Source organism: Diabrotica undecimpunctata, unplaced genomic scaffold (genome assembly GCF_040954645.1).
Source record: "Diabrotica undecimpunctata isolate CICGRU unplaced genomic scaffold, icDiaUnde3 ctg00000568.1, whole genome shotgun sequence".
In the NCBI taxonomy this organism is placed as follows: domain Eukaryota; kingdom Metazoa; phylum Arthropoda; class Insecta; order Coleoptera; family Chrysomelidae; genus Diabrotica; species Diabrotica undecimpunctata.
The window spans coordinates 5,435,174-5,452,500 of NW_027311885.1; the positions used below are offsets into that span (position 1 = coordinate 5,435,174).

General features: G+C 32.0%; 1 protein-coding gene across 1 annotated transcript; it reads right to left on the minus strand.

The window, feature by feature from the left end:
* Positions 1-893: 893 nt before the first annotated feature.
* Positions 894-2,854, minus strand: LOC140431115 (uncharacterized). The gene is made up of 2 exons (XM_072519035.1): positions 1,314-2,854; positions 894-918 (listed from the first exon to the last, which is right to left on the minus strand). Exons 1-2 carry the CDS (start codon positions 2,852-2,854, stop codon positions 894-896), a joined length of 1,566 nt encoding a protein of 521 aa, XP_072375136.1.
* Positions 2,855-17,327: the final 14,473 nt, after the last annotated feature.

Consider the following 17,327-nt stretch of genomic DNA (forward strand, 5'->3'; position numbering starts at 1 on the left):
TCACACCATAACGTTCCATACATTTTGATGATAGAAGTAGTAGGTTGGGTGTATGGTATTATTTTTCTTCTTGTATTCGATTGTAATTTTATAAATCTTTTTTGGTCGGTAAAAACTTTTTCCCATGACAATTTACTTTTCTAAAGAAAAAAAAACAGCTTTAATTACCGATATATTTTTTAAGTTATATGTGAAATAACTTACCACACCATAGAGGACCCATTTTAATTTGTAGATTAATCGGTTAAAGAAAACCTGATGTACAAAAATAGAAAGATAATTTAAAAAACAAACTTTTATTTATTACCAAAATAATAAATAAAGAATAAGGAACTTTTTTACTATCAAACGTATTTAAGAATTATTTATCATTGAAACCCCATGGTAAAGTGTCAGTGCTTAAAAAATTAACCATTCTTTTATCATCATATGGACTAAGTGCAACTCTTCTTTGAGTTATTGTATAGACGTCATGTTTTTTGGAGACAATAGAGTTTTGGGAAACCTCTACAATTGTTTTTTTAAATAAACTTTTATAATAATCTTCATAAGTTAGTTCCTTTAAAGCTGATTTCTTAATTCCTTTTGCTTTTTTAATTTCCTGATCCTGATTTAAAGTTTTTATCGTGTACATTTTTGAGCGCAATCCTATAAAATCTGTCATAATTTGACCTTTGTTTTCATCTTTCATCAAGCCCAATACTTTTTTATTCCTTAAGGGAATGTTATAGACATTATTTTCAGTGTACTCTGATGTGTCAAACTTATGAATATCCTCTTTAATATGAGCATATATATCATCAACAAAAAACTGATATATTAAACTATCTGTGTCCGTGTATAATAACTTGGCTTTATCTTGAAATTTTTTTTTAATATAATTATAATGGAAGTCATACAAAATTGTTTTCGAAATATCTAAAATACACATCCCAATGTAAATAGGTTTGTTAAAATTAATTTTCTGTTTTTGCATTTCAATTATTACCATATTTTCATCAAATATGGTACAACTATGAAAATTCGGTTGGGAAATGTAATAGTTAGCACCGTAGTTACCACCCAGTTTGTTTACAATTTTTATATCCTTATATTTACGTACATTCTCTATACTTTTGCCATACGGAGCGTTTATAAAAAGTTTGAATAAATTTTTTTCAAATTCATTTTTGCTCTCCTTTCTCAATTCAATGTTTAAGTCAATATATTTCTTTAACCAAGGTGATTGTTTAAATTTTAGGCATCGATGAATCTTAGCAAGCTTCAGTCCCAAGCTAATAACTTGTTTTAAATACATATAATGAATAACATACTTCTTTTTATCATACAATGTCGTTAAGAGTTTTTTAATGGTAGAATTAGAAGTTGGTGGAGTTATGTGTTCTGGAAACAATGGCAAATCTTTGTGTGAATTAAAAAGTTCTTTTGGATACTCAAGGTCCACTTCCAGCATGTATCCGTATTCACTATCATTGGGACAATTTAATATATTGTAATTGTAAATATCATTTAAGGGTATCCATTCAAATCCTCCATAAGGAAGGAAATAACTCATAGCTGAACCATATAGATTGTTCACATCAAAGTACATTGTATAAGAGGTCTCTTTACCAGGATTATATTTATCACCCATGTACTTATTGTTCGCTTCTGCATATCTGTTACTACATTGTGACACTCCTCCTCGTTTTGCTTTTTCAAAGAACAAAACCATTTCGATATCTGTTAAAAGCTCTAATTCTACATTTGTTACTTTTAACATGGCATCAAATGCTAACCCTGGTAAAGTAAAATAATGCAAACTATCTAAACCGTATGTTTTTAAACACATCAGTCTAAAGTTTTCAAAAATATCACTTAAAAGTAATACGTCAGTTTTTAAATATAATTCCGCGTACTCTTGCAAGTTTTTTATCTCAAACGTGTTCCAAACAGTGCATGCGTGTTGATAATCCTCATGAGTTATTCCTTCATTATTAATTTTACTAAAGAAACTATCAATAGGTGGCAAGCAAGTATCTTGCAACTTTTCCCAATTATCGAGGTATTCATATGGGAAAACACCTTTTCGTTTAACTAAATTAAATTTAAAATCATCTTCAAAGTACCTTCTCGTTATTTGTTTTTGATCATCATCTAGATTACAGGAAAGTTTATCTAATGAATCAGACATAAATCGAAACGAATCTATAAACCTAAAATTAATATTTGTATTTTGAATGTATTTGGTAAATGATATATACCTCTCTTTGTTTAGAGGAAGTAGTGATATATTACCTTTAACGTTATTATTAAGGCTTTTAATTAAAAAATGTGCGTCATAGCCAGAGAGATTATGAAATGCAATCGGAATTGTATGTGTATTTTGATAATTAGCATTACAAGATCTATGAGCAGCTCCTCGAAATTTTCCTGTAATATGACAATGATCTCTAACTTTATCCAATGGATCGACTATAGGTTTAGTGCAAATATGACAAACAAAACTCAAATTAAAATCATGTCTTTCTTTATCAGTTAATGGACCTAACTTGTTGAATTTTTGCAATAAATTTTCTCTAGTTATTCTCTTTGCTATCTTTTCAAGTTCTCTTACAAACCACACAAGACAGTCGTGACCGGTAAATGATTTATAGTATGATAAGGAATCATTATAAGAAGATTTAAAATAATAAGCTATACTAAAAGCTTCATGCTTTTGAGACAAATAAGTTTTTATATTAGGATCATTGTTATTGTCAATGCATTTTATAAAAATACTTTCTAGATCAGCATAAATAACAAAAGGAACAAGTTCTTTATGTTTAAAATTTTTAAATTTCATAATATTATTCTTTTCTGTTGGTAAAACCATCTTAACTGAATTTGAATTAATACAGTCCTCTAAATGATTTTGTAAGAGTGCATCATTACTAAAATGATTAAAACATCTTTCACAAAACCATTTTTTGTTTCTAACATTTTTAACTTGTTGATTTACTAATCTTGAAAAATTTTTAATATAAGCAAAATGAAATAGATCTTTTCTACACAAAGGACCATCATCCTCATCACTACTATTATTATTTGTACTATTATCTTGAGAATGAATTAAAAGTAAACTAATACGAGGAGAAAAACTAGTCTTACTTAATAGCAAAGGTAAAATTTCCTTTCCTGTTCCTTTTGTTGTAAAAACATTTATTGAAAGTTTATTTAAATTTTCAAATTTAGGGATATCTTTTATGTCAATGGGAAAACTGATATTATGATACTTTAATATCTTACTAAAATGAGGATAAGATGAGGTTCGTGTAACATTGATTTTAGCAGGATGTAACGCTGCAACAATTGACCAGAGAAAACAATAAGGATCAGAATTTTTAATGTTAATTACACTCTTTGTATTGCTTATATATTTAGGTAATTTAACATAGGTGGAAATACCACTCAGTATTGGATTATACCTATTTATATTAACTTTTAAATGTAGAATCTGTGATAGTGCCCAACCACTATCTCTTTCTTGAAATTCCTCAAATTTTTTTAAAATCACATTAATACAATTAATTTTATACCAATCCTTGAGGTCTGTATTTTGGTCAATTGTTACATTTTTGGTTGAAAAATGTTTAATAGAGGTTTCACCATTTTGTGGTTTGATAAAAACACCATATAAAATCAAATTAACTTTTAAAAGACACGACAACAAACTTTTTCTAATTTGAATTGAAAAACTCCTAAAAGCTTTTTCCAAAAATATTTTGGGTTTTTTATATTTTAAATTGACTATTAGCCCTGTTTTTATTCTACTATTAAAACAAGATTCCACATCCTGCCACAATAAACACCTTTTAAGAGTTTTTCTAGCATTTAGTCTGTTCTTAAAGTTTTCAAGATATGTTTTAAGAATAGTTAAATTTGCTTCTATACAGTGAAAATTTTTAACACAAGAAACCCTATTCTTTAAACATTTATTCAAAATAAAAATTTGTTTTTTCAAATATCTTATTACGTTTCGTAAATCAGATTTTCTCTTAATTAATCTACTTACCGATTCCATCTTCTCTACAATCTGGTTGGAAAGTTCATCGACTACTTGCTGACTCATTTTTTTTTTCACTAGTAACTGGTTCAACTTAACTTGGTAACTTTCGAATGCACAAATAAAACCCAAATATTAGGATGCTCTCCAATTTATACTTATCCAGTAAAAAAAAAATCAATTGACGTATTTCTGTAACTTGTTATTCAACGTGATTATATTTTAGGATCAAAAAGTTTAAATTTATCAATAATTCTGCAAACTAGTTGTTATTAAACGTGATTGTATTTTTAGAGGTCAGAAAGATCAAATCTGATGCAGATAAGTTGTTATTCAATGTGACTGCATTTTTATGGGTCAAAAGATTAAATCTGACGCAAATAAGATATGTTCAACGTGACTGCATTTTTATGGGTCAAAAGGGTTAACTCTGATGTAAATAAGTTATTTGCAATGTTTTAAAATTACAAAGTCAGTTTAATGTTAAATTGTTTTTTTTCTCAGTTTCTTGTTATAAATACAGACAGTCGTTTAAGACTAATCCAATTGTAAGTAGCAAGCAGTGAACAAACAACATCAAGAATGGCAACAGTACCCTGTCAGTTGGTAATTTTAACTGAAGATCCGGTTCATTTTCCTATTGAAACGGCTTTCCTTATTATAAAGGAATTGTTTGTGTAAGTATTGAGTTTATTATTTATACACTTTTTTCCTTGTTTATTTCACCATATTTGCATTTGATTTTATTGTTTATCTAAAATAATTTTATACATAATTTTATTTTGTTTTACCTCTTGATATTTTACTAATTTATCTAATTTCTTTTTTCTATATTCTATCTATGTATTTTTTATTCTAATGATCGTATTTTAATAACATTTTTATTTATGATTGTTTAATTTCGTTAAATTTTAGATATGGTGTCAAAGAGGTGTCGATACAGATACAAAAGATACAGATTTAACTTGTTGGACGATGAATTGGAAGAGTTTGAGCGACATCAACAAGTCCAAAAGCAACTTGGGTTGAAGAGACCACTATACATACAAGAGGCACCGGATGAGGCTCTTGCCTCAACATCAGGCAAGAAGCAAAGAACGGTTCCTCCAAGTACAATAGTACATATAGAAGAAGAATGTGATGAGAATGATCTGAATATAGATCATTTTCTAAGTCAAAGGACATAATAAACAAGTAAGTGCTTTCTGCTTCCCACTAGAAAAAAGGTAACTAGTATATATTTTATTTCAGATATGTGTTGGTATTGGAATGAAGATTGAGCGAGAGGAAAATATTTTTGTATGTATATCTGTGTATATATTTTTATAGATTATAATAAAATACTTTTTAATAATATCTCTTTATTTATTTATTACTTACAACTTTTATTCTAATAAAAAATATTGATCAATTTTTTTTCTATATCGACCATTCTTTATTTCACTGTCTTTAAAAATTGATAAGAATCCATAATTCTCTTTCCAGCATATCGAACATATTTTTTTAAAATCTTCAAAAGTCATATCTGTTCCGACGTGGTCATTGTAAATGTGTTTTAGGTTTAAATCGTCTTGTTTGAATACAATTAAAATATTTGCATTGTCTCTTATAAGGTGTTAAGGTATTTTTGCATAACTCTGACTCAAATAAAATGGATCCACCTGAGAATGTCGAGACATGCTAAAGTATTCTCGAATAACATCTTGGTTGTCACAAGCAACATCATCAAAGATAAAAATTGAATTGGGCTTCGCTTCAGATGGGTGCATTATATCCGTACTTCCACTGTAAGTATAATATCCTATTCCTTTAATTGGTTCTAGCAAAGTTTCTAAATATTTGTACTTTGGTTGCATTAATGATTTTGAGTAAATATACACATTTTCAAATTTTAATCCATTAGCATGTTCCAATAGACTTATCATCACATTGGTCTTACCACAATTTGAAGGGCCAACTATAAGACATCGAATAGTTGAAGGGAACAAAACTCCATGCTTTTTAAACTTATTCTCAATTGGTTCCAATAAATTATTCTCCACATCAAGCGTAGTCTTTTGTTTTACAAGCTTCATGTCTGGTATCAATTTAAAAATAAATGTCTTGTGTGTATCTATTAATAAAAGACTATTTTTAATTTTTATTTTTTTATTGTCAACACTTTCTACAATATTTATACCAATAATGAATATTAAATACATTGTTTAGAGCACATTGTAAATTTTCATTGTTATGTTGAAAACATGGATGTGATTTAAAAATATGATTCATAATCTCATCGGAAAGTATATTAGGTTCATCTTCTGCACAATCAATGCGATTTTCCATGAATTTTTCCAAATATTTTTTTGTTTCATGATTTCTTACCAATATTGTTTCGTCTAATACGTTGTCGTGTAAAAATTTTGAAATTTCTTCATATTTTAGATGAGTATCACAAAAATGCCAAGATTGCCAATTTAAACCATGGTTTTGAACACATTGTTGTTCGATACATTTTATATATGACTTATTTATCATTGCTTCTGTTACTGGTAAAACAACCATTCTGTGTATAATGTTTTCTGTAGTAGGATCTAAAATAGCAATTTCCCTACAAAGAAATACATCTTCCCCAGGAAAAGAGAAACCTTGGATATCCACAATGAACATGTTTTCACTCTCTCGATATTCTCTAACAACAAACAAAATCTTGCAAGTGGAACGTCTTTTACATATTTTTCTATCCCCTCTTTATTATATTGCGTCACTTTTATCTATCCATGAGTTGTGAGAACTATCAAAACCTAACCACTTGACAAAAATTTTATTTTTCTTTCTCTTTAATACCTTTTCAACTAAATAACTGTCTTTATGTTTAACTTTTTGTAACTGGTCCTTATAAAATCCCCCAAGAATTTCTTCACCTTTATAGTCTTTTAAATAATATGTAATAGGGTTTCCCAGTTTTATTTTATAAACAGTGAAAATTTCATTAGACCAATTTGGATTGTATTTTTTGTCAAAAACTCCTCGATGTTTTGAAATGCGTACATGATCACCAATATGAAATTTTTGACTTTCCAAATCGACAATTTTAATGTGATTGTATACAGTGTTTAACAATAGTTTTTCATGCTTCTTCTTAACATCCACTGGTTTCATTCCTATTGTTCTGTGAACTTTATTGCTGTATTCAATAACAACTTGTTGTAAATTATCAATCCATTTGTAGGTACCGTTGAAACTAAACTGTTTCCAAATCATTGATTTAATCGTGCGAATAACTCGCTCAGCAATCGCAGCCTTTTTCTCACTGTATACATTGTAATGATTAATATTATATTTTTTCATCAATTTTTTCATATGTGGATTAAAAAATTCAGTTCCCATATCTGTTTGAAGATTATTTGGTTTTTGCTGTTTAAACACATACTCCATACATTTGGCTACTTCAACACCTGATTTATTTTTTAGTGGTAAAGCCCATAAAAATTTTGAAAAACAATTTATTACAACCAAAATATATTTGAAATTTCTGTTTGTATTTGAATATTTTTGCATATCAATCAAGTCGGCTTGGAACAAATCATTAAGAGATTTTATAATAATTCTTCGTCTTTTAAAGTTAATTCTTGCAGGTTTGTGTAACTCATTAACGATATCTCTTTTAACAGACATGATATTTATTCTATAATGTTTGCCTCTTTTAGTTCTTCAATAATTGAATTTATTTCATTTGTATGTCCTGTATGGCCAGCTAGCTGTGAAGATAGTAATAAACGTAATCGCTCTACAAGTTCATTTGGATCATCCCAGTGGACGTAATCGATTTTATTGTTGTTTACTTCCATAACCAATCCTTTACCTTCTGTTATTGGTGCAATTATTTTTTTATATTTTTCTAATCTACTACCATCTATCTGTTTACTTGATCTGTAATGCCTTCTGTGAGCATTCGTCGCTACAACTATCTTTTTATAGTTATTCTCATCTTCATCTGTAAAACTAGCTGGATATTTCTTAAACAAAAGCTCATATAAACCTGGTGTTCCCCTGTACCTTTTCTTTTTTAAAAGAATATCAGCACCATCTAAATCTATTTCAGAATTCCCAATCAGTAGCTTTTCAGATGTTTCATCAAATCGAATTCCATATTTATGATCAAATTCTTTGTTTAGAACATCAGCGTGCATATTTGTAATATATTTCCTAGGCAATGGATCATATTGATCCCAGTAGTCTACACGCGCCTGGTTAGCAATATCTTCAAATCGATTTTCAGAGTGTTTATCATTTTTAATCTGTTCTTTTATATCATCCACTTCAATGTTGTCCAATATCGATTGTTTGATTTCACTTGTTTCAAAGTCAGTAGTTTCATTATCGTCATCATCGTTTTTAATGTACCTTAAAGGTTCATCGTTTTTTGTTTTATTTTCTGGACTGGAATTTTGTGAACTATTTAACTTGTTCTCGATATTTTTCAAGTGTTTTGTAATTGGATTAAATAAATCTTCTTGGATTATTTGTCCTTGTTTTAATTGTCTTAATTTACTTTGGATGTTTCTCCGTTTAGTTATAAGTTGTCTTTTCAAATCTTTATTCATCGTAAAATGTAGGTATTCGCTTAACTTCTGAACAGCTCTGGATCAGGTCCCGAACAGGTCCTGATCAGCTTTGAACAGGTCTTGAACAGGTCCTGATCAGCTTTGAACAGGTCTTGAACAGGTCTTGAATAGGTCTTGAACAGCTTTGAACAGGTCTTGAACAGGTCTGAACAGCTTTGAACAGGTCTTGAACAGGTCTTGAACAGGTCTCGAACAGGTCTTGAACAGGTCCTGATCAGCTTTGAACAGGTCTTGAACAGTTTTCAGATTTGGTACTAGTCTAGCCCCCAATTAGACACTTATGTCAACAAGGTTATGAAAATATTTATTGTGTACAGGGTGTTAAATAAGAGTAAACTTTTTTTTAACTTTTTATTTATACTTAAAAACCCAAAGTACAGATTTGCTTCATTAGATGAACTACAGTTAAAACATTTGAACTACATTGGTTAGAGGATTATAATTAACAATACGGTCATGTATAATTATACAATAAGCAGTTGTGTTAGCTGGTATATTCTTATTAGTTTCTATTTCTATTCTCATATCGACACTTCCTAATTTAATTGATTCATTTTGTCTGCTGCAATCAATAACAAATATCGGAGCAACAGCACAGAATTGTAACATAGTAAGGCATGGATCTCCTATGGATTTGTAATAGTACGACGGTTGAAATTGTGCATACATTTCATATGCAAGGGCATAATGTCTTTTACTAAAGTTCAAGTTCAAATTGTCATACGGGTACATTTCAGAATTTAGAAATAGCTTTAAGTTTGTAAGATTACAGTGATCAAAATAGCTGTTCTCTTCTTTTATTGTATTCTTTTTGGCAGTTTGTAATGCAAACAAAACAAATCGTGGTCTCTCCAATAGACTGGTAGTTTTTACATTCCAGTTAAATTTCATTGTCTGAGGCAGTAGAGGAATTTCATGATATTCCCAGCTTCTATATGAAATTTTATTTTCATATTTTTTTTATATTTTCCAGTGGAAATTGAAACGTCAATAAATGTATTTTAACCTTTAATTGTGGCTTATTCCCATTTAAATATTAATTAATTCTATATGCAAGCTCCAAACTGGACCCATTTTCAATAAATTTATATAAACGTAACTTTTCTGAATCGGACACTTGAATATGAGGCATTTTCCATATTAATTTAAATATTTCCACTTTTGGTTTCAGTTCAGTTTCTACTGTAGACATTACTGCATTTAAATCAGTTGAACTTCTTATCAATACGAGTTCTTGGCGTATGTTAATAAGAATTTTTGTAAAATCTTCAAAAAATCCAAGTACAAGTTTGAGTGGAATACAAACATTAAAATTTCCTGCTTTATCAGCAACTGTTGGTGTGTCATTAATACTCCAACCTATACAGTTGTATCGATTAGATTCAGTTTGTGTGAACGAAGCATAGTTTTTCATTGTCGTTGTTATACCTAAATTTCTCACTCTATCTATTACACAGCCTCCAATTTCATATCGTATTTCATCAAATAAATGCATCAAACCATTATTAATAAAGCGCAAAGTATTGCTTTCTTTCCCATCATTCGTTAAACGTCCTTCAATATACAGATAACTCTCAGAAGGTAGGGTGTATATATCTTGAGTCTGAATTGGTATTCTTATTTCATCACAATGATTAAAAGTTGCATTGGCATAGGGTAAATGACTGTGCATTTCTCGACTCACAACTGAATTGTCAACCAATACACGATCTCCAATATTTAAAATGTTAAAACTCATATTCACTCTTCTTACAAGTACACCTCAAGAAAATCCCTAGTATTCTAGTATTAATAAAAAACTTTATTCTACACCAAGTATTTCTTTTCTTTTTCCCTGTCACTGTCGTAGTTGTTGTGTTTTATTTTAAATCCTAGTGAGGTTAAAAAGACTTTGTTTTCTGTTGTCAACGGTTTGAGAGTCTGCTTGTCACTAATGTTTTTATCAACACTCTTAATATTATATACACTGTCCACACCTGGATTAAATTTGCTACAGTTGTAAATTAAAACCATTATTTTTTTTTTTTTAAATGTAGTCTTAACGTAATAACTTCTCGTGTGAAATTAACAAGATTACCGTCCTGGTCAACTATTTTAATGAAAATTTCATCAATATATCTATTTGTGACAGGTAAATAAATTACCTTTTTTGGAATTTCCACAATTTTGTAACCCGGTAAGACATTTGGATAAAACATGTGGATGATATGACCTTGGTTTTCATTGACGTATGAATTAGTGATTAGATTACATTCCACACAAATAGAATTAACCTTTGTGATATGCACAGGATTCTCAGCTACATGAGTCTTTAAAGGTGAGAGCCGTTTTGGTGTAAATCCCAATAAGGGAGCAATGGTATTTGGTTTTTCAAAATGGATTACTTTGTTGCTTTTTATTTCACATTTGAGTGTATTGTTAATAATTCTCAATATCAAACTTGTAGGTTAATCTATATTATGATTTTTTCTAGGCACACCTTTACCAATTGTATTATTTTTTTCTTGACTCTTTCCTTTATTAATTTCTGTATCATCTTTATCTGGTGTTTGATCTACTTTTAATTCTAATTCAGTTATTTTTTCAGTTAAATAATTTGAAAGATCTTTGACTTCATAAGAACCATGTGGAATCGTTATATCGTAACCATCTATATAAAACTTGTTGTTTGTTTGGTCTACATTTGGAATTGTATTGTATGACATGAAATCTATTAAACCTAGTACATACTGTTCATTTTCGTTTAAAATAATTGGTGGGTAAATTTTTGTTGATAACACCGATTCTCTTCCAGATAACACAAAAGTGTACGACATGTTCAAACGATAATCATAGAGTAAATAAAAGAATATTCTTTTAAAAAGGGTATTTATTTAAAAAATCTAAACACAATTGTCCACAATTTACAGTGTTATAAGTTTGATAAATTTTATGATTATAAACAATTTGAGAATAACCATTTGAATTAAAGTATGATATAGCTTCCAACGGTGGTCTCAGATTACCAAAACTATCAAAATATACGACTTTGGATTTATTCTTCTTGTAAGCTGTCCAATGAGTTCCAGGACCGTCTTTATTGTCTAAATTAATAATTCCACTCTCATGTTGCCAAATTTTTTTCGGAAACCCATTTCTCATCATTACACCTCTAAAATGTGGGATTTTCATTAATTTTGCATATTTTTGTAACTCTACATTTGTCAAAGCATGTTTTGGAATTTTTATTTGATCCATTTTCTTATTCATAAAAAAATACCCATTCCACTTTTATATGGTTTCAAGTATAAACCTTTTCCAATTGCCAGTGCTTCCATTTTACGATTATGACGTTGTTTTTCGAGTAAATCTTCTTTAGCTGCTTTTGCGTCGTTAATAGTTTTCACGATAGCTGATGTACCCCCAGCAATAGTGCCCAATGCGCTCAACCCAGCAAATATCGGTATTAAAGGTAATATACCCCCAGTTTTTGGAACTTGGATTACTCGACCACGTGGTTTTTTAATGTTTTTGTAGGATTTCACAATTCGTAATGCTTGTTGAATAGCTTCCCTTAACGTTCTTGGTTTGCTTTCCAATAGTTTCTTTCTAATGTCTCGAATTACTCTCAATAAACTAAATGACTTTTGCTTTGAAATTTTTCTTTTAGAAGATGAGGAGGAGGATGTGACCTTTCTTTTAGTGCTGTTTCTTGTCTTTTTCTTATTACCAACCATCTTGACTGTTTCCAACCAACTACCCATAATACACACAACAACAAGTCTTTATTAAAAAAAAACGACAATAGAAAATAGAGCATATATTAATTATTATTAATTACATAAAAAAATTTTAAAATTACTGTCTTCGAACGTGGTTGATTCCTTCGATTGGAAATGGTAGCGGTCTCCTTCTTAGTGGGTAATCAGCATCCCTATGGGGTTCGAAATGGTTAAGTTGTTGTTCTTGAACACCCTCATCTCTTTGCCGATACCTACTAAATTCTCTCGTGAAGAGTCTTGTCCTGGCATTGTCTCTTTGCTTACCATGGAATTCAACCACACAACTCTTAACTCCCATTTCACTGTTTTACTTTTTCGCTGTTGAACTGTTAACACACCGCTTATTACCAACTCAGACTGAATTAGTATCACTGACTAACTGATAATTAACCGAATTTAAATAGTAAGAATAAAAAAATATATATTAACGTAATTGACTGACCTATTTGATCTTTATTGCAATGCAGAAAATAGTACAAAACATGTTTATCATTAAAACGTTTATTATTCCAAAATTAATTTATCATTATCTAAATAAAATGTGCTTATCTGCATATAATGTATTTTGGTGACCTATTTGACCTAAAAATGCATTGACGTCAGCGTTATCGTTAAATATGTTTATTGTATGTATAATGTGTTTTCGATGAAGAAATAAAAATTTAATCACGTTGCATAGCGTGTTGTAGATTTGCGTCAATGTATTTTTTTTTTAATGTAGTAAAAATACTTCGTGACCAATTTTATTTATATTACAAATCACATAAAATTATTTTTTATATTTATACATTATATCTTATTTTTTTAGTTGCTTGGTCATCCATAGTATCGTTATCGTCGTCACGTTTTCTTTTTTGGGTATTGTTCAATATTTCGTTTACATCATTTTTTGGCTTTTTAGCACCCATAATATTTTCATTACTTATTTTCCGTTTTTCCGTTTTTCTTGTGTCTCCTCTGTTTATAGAGTCAACAGCGAACTCATTTGAAATGTCTACATCCATATCATCTCTAATTTCTTTTGCTCTTTTATGATTTAAAAGCTTTTGTTGTATTTTTTGTTTATTTCTGTGCTGGATATTTTGTTTGCGTTTACTTGATTTGGAAATAGTTAATCCTTGGAGTAATAAAGTACAATGGTCTATATTTTCAGTTAGTTTTTCTAAATTATTTTTAGCTTTGTTCAATTCTTTATTACAACTTTTTGTTACAGCTTTATATTTAGTAGAACCTAGACCCATACCTAATTTCACTTTTGCTTTCATTGCACCAGCTACACCAAGTGCTGCCAATTTTTCAGAAAATGCTGTATTTTTCGATCGAAACTGTTCAAGAGCTTTTTCACCTAGACTCTTATCAGCCTTATGTCGTTCGGATAGATCTTGATTTTGAGAATATGCAATATCATGTTCACGACACGCCTCGTCTAATCCATTTATTCCCCTATCTCCTCGTGCTAGTCGTTTCTGTAATTTGGTGCCGGGTCCACAAAACCTATAACCTCCAGGGATGTGCATTTCGAAAGGTAATTTATTAATGACAGCGTTTAACATATTGGTAGCGTACTCGTAGACGATTTACAAATTAATACATAGTTATTCTAAATATAAGTCTTTATATATTTTTTCTCTTCTTCAGACAACTGACCTCACATTTCACCAAACATACTACTTGGTATATTTTTAGCACCAGATCTGGATCTCAAATATTCTATGTAGTCACAGTTTATACAATTCCTATTAGATATTTCAGTCTCCCTACCACACTTTGGACATTTATACTTTACTGGTACAGGCATACTTATTTTTGGATAAATAGATGACTTGGGTTATTTTTGTCACCACCAAATTGTCTAAATATACTTTTTAAGTAACAATTTACACAAAGTGTATTTGGAATCTCAGTTTCACCACCACACTTTGTACATTTATATGTCACAGGTACAGGCATATTCAAAGGGCAAAATAAAAATGAGCTTTATGTTATATTTACAGCTATTTTATTATTCTAATTTTTTATCATGCGATTACATTATTTTTGCGGTCTCTGTCTCTTTACATACATTCTACTAGGTATATTTTTAGCACCACTCTCTTCCTTGTACACCTCTTCCAATTCACAATTTATACACAGGTCATTTCGTTCTTCAGTGTCACCCCCACACTTTGGACATTTATGTTTCACAGGAACAGGCATATTTATTGTTCTCACTCACAATTTATTTGTTGTTGTCGTTGATTCTCTGAAAAATGGGATAAACTCTTTCTACAAAGGCACAATCGGGACTAAATTTTTTGTGATCTTCGATTATATTGTCATTTGATTCCCATTTGTAAATCTCTACGCCACACTTGAAACACTTTACTATATCTTCCACTTGGAGAAAGTAAAATCCACAAGCAGCTAACTCTATTTCAGATTTATTCCCCTTCCAATTGTTAAAAGTTGAGAGCCTTGAATAAAACTCGTCTAGCATGTACACCTCAAGACACATCTTGATTACTGACAAAATTTTGCTGGATACATTTATTTAAAATAAATAACTTGTTTCAAAACAAATAAAATTTATAGTATCAATCCAATATTGTTTTATTTACATCTACCCACATATATCATTAAAATATATATATATATATATATATATATATATATATATATATATATATATATATATATATACACAATAAAGCATTTATGTGATACATAGTTATTTTTCCTTTTCCTACAAGTTTTAAAAGTAAAGACTAGGCAGGCTAGGCTAGGCAGGCTATACAGATATATCTAAGCATCGTACACAAAATTTTTGACGCAACAACACCTAAAATATTTCCAAGTCTCAATACAAAATTTATTTTTTCGATCACCCTGTACAAATTTAACGAAAAGAAGAGGAGATGAAGCGATAAGCGATGAGTTTTGCACTCGACATACAAGGTGGTCCGTTCCACTCAAAGACATCCCCTCTGGTCATTGTCGACCGATTCTTTTACTTCTTCAGGACAGGTAAGACAAAGAAGAGACAGGTGTAAAAACATACAGGTAACGTGGGTGACAATTCTTCGGCTGAGAAGAAGAGATCTAGAGATAAGCGACTAGTTCTTACGACCCTCTGGTCATTGTTGATCACTTCTTCTGGAGAGAAGAAGAAGAGATCAAGCGATAAGCGACCAGTTCTTACAACCCTCTGGTCATTGTCGATCACTTCTTGTACTTCTTGTACACCCCCAAGGTCAAATCATGGCATCGATACCTTCGCATTGGAGACCCTGATGGACAGGTTACCAAAGTGATTCAGGACCCCGCTTCCTTATCTACTTGTATGTGTGTGTATGTGTCCGTTCGACTTGCAGAAATAAGAATACGACCGAGGAAAGGAGGCCCTGCCTGTCGTAAGGGACAACTAATGGGTAGGAGTCAAGAGGTGAGGAGTGTATGTGTGTGTGTGTGTGTGTGTGCGTGTGTGTGTGTAAGTATGTGTGTGTGTATGTGTGTGTGTGTGTCTCTTCGGCTCGCAGAGATAAGAATACGGTCATGGCAAGAAGGCCATGCCTGCTGTAAGGAGCGAATAATGGGTAGGAGTCGATAGGTGAAGAGTGTACGTGTGTGTAAGTGTGTGTGCATGTATGTGTGTCCGTTCGGCTTGCAGAGATAAGAATACAGCCAAGGCAAGAGGGCCCTGCCTGTCGTAAGGGGCGAGTAATAGGTAGGAGTCGAGAGGTGAAGAGTGTAGGTGTGGGCGTGTGAGTGTGTGTGTGTCTGTATGGCTCGCAGAGATAAGAACACGGCCGTGGCAAAAAGGCCCTGCCTGTCGTAAGAGGCGACTAATGGGTAGGAGTCGAGAGGTGAAGAGTGTACGTGTGTGTGTGCGTGTGTTCGTGTGTATGTGTAAGTGTGTGTGCGTATGTGTGTGTGTGTGTGTAACCGTTCAGCTCGCAGAGATAAGAACACGGCCGTGGCAAGAAGGCCATGCCTGTCGTAAGAGGCGACTAATGGGTAGGAGTCGAGACGTGAAGAGTGTATGTGTGCGTGTGTGCGTGTGAGTATGTGTGTGTGTATGTGTGTGTGTGTTTCTTCGGTTCGCAGAGATAAGAATACGGTCATGGCAAGAAGGCCATGCCTGCTGTAAAGAGCGACTAATGGGTAGGAGTCGAGAGGTGAAGAGTGTATTTGTGTGTGTTTGTGTGTGTGTGTGTGTGTGTGTGTGTGTGTGTGTGTGTGTGTGCGTCTATGTGCGTGTTTCTGTGTGTGCGTGTGTGTGTGTGTGCCCTTTCGGCGAGCAGAGATACGAACGAGGCCGTGGCAAGAAGGCTCTGCCTGTCGTAAGAGGCGAATAATGGGTAGGAGTCAAGAGGTGAGGAGTGTATGTGTGTTTGTGCGTGTGTGCGTGTGTGTGTGCGCGTGTGTGAGTGTGTGTATGTATGTGTGTGTATGTGTCCGTTCGACTTGCAGAGATAAGAATACGACCGAGGAAAGGAGGCCCTGCCTGTCGTAAGTGACAACTGATGGGTAGGATTCAAGAGGTGAAGAGTGCATGTGTCTGTGTGTGCGTGTGTGTGTGTGTCCGTTCGGCTCGCAGAGATACGAACACGGCCGAGGCAAGAAGGCCCTGCCTGTCGTAAGAGGCGACTAATGGTTAGGAGTCAAGAGGTGAGGAGTGTATGTGTGTGTGTGTGCGTGTGTGTTTGTGTGTGTGTGCGTGTGTGTGTGTGTACGTGTGTGTGCGTGTGTGAGCGTGTGATAAGATTACGGCAGTGGAAAGAAGGCCCTGCCTGTCGTAAGAGGCGACTAATGGGTAGGAGTTGAGAGGTAAAGAGTGTATGTGTGTGCGTGTGTGTGTGCGTGTGTAAGTGTGTGTGTATGTATGTGTGTGTCCGTTCAGCTTGCAGAGATAAGAATACGGCCACGGCAAGAAGGCCATGCCTGTCGTAAGAG

Excerpts from the sequence above, each read along its gene's own strand:
- LOC140431115 (XM_072519035.1), bottom strand. The coding sequence starts at position 2,854 with ATGGTTTTACCAACAGAAAAGAATAATATTATGAAATTTAAAAATTTT. Across the intron at positions 919-1,313 it reads ACATTGTATGATAAAAAGAA|ATATTTCGAAAACAATTTTG; the intron begins GTATGTTATTCA and ends TGTGTATTTTAG.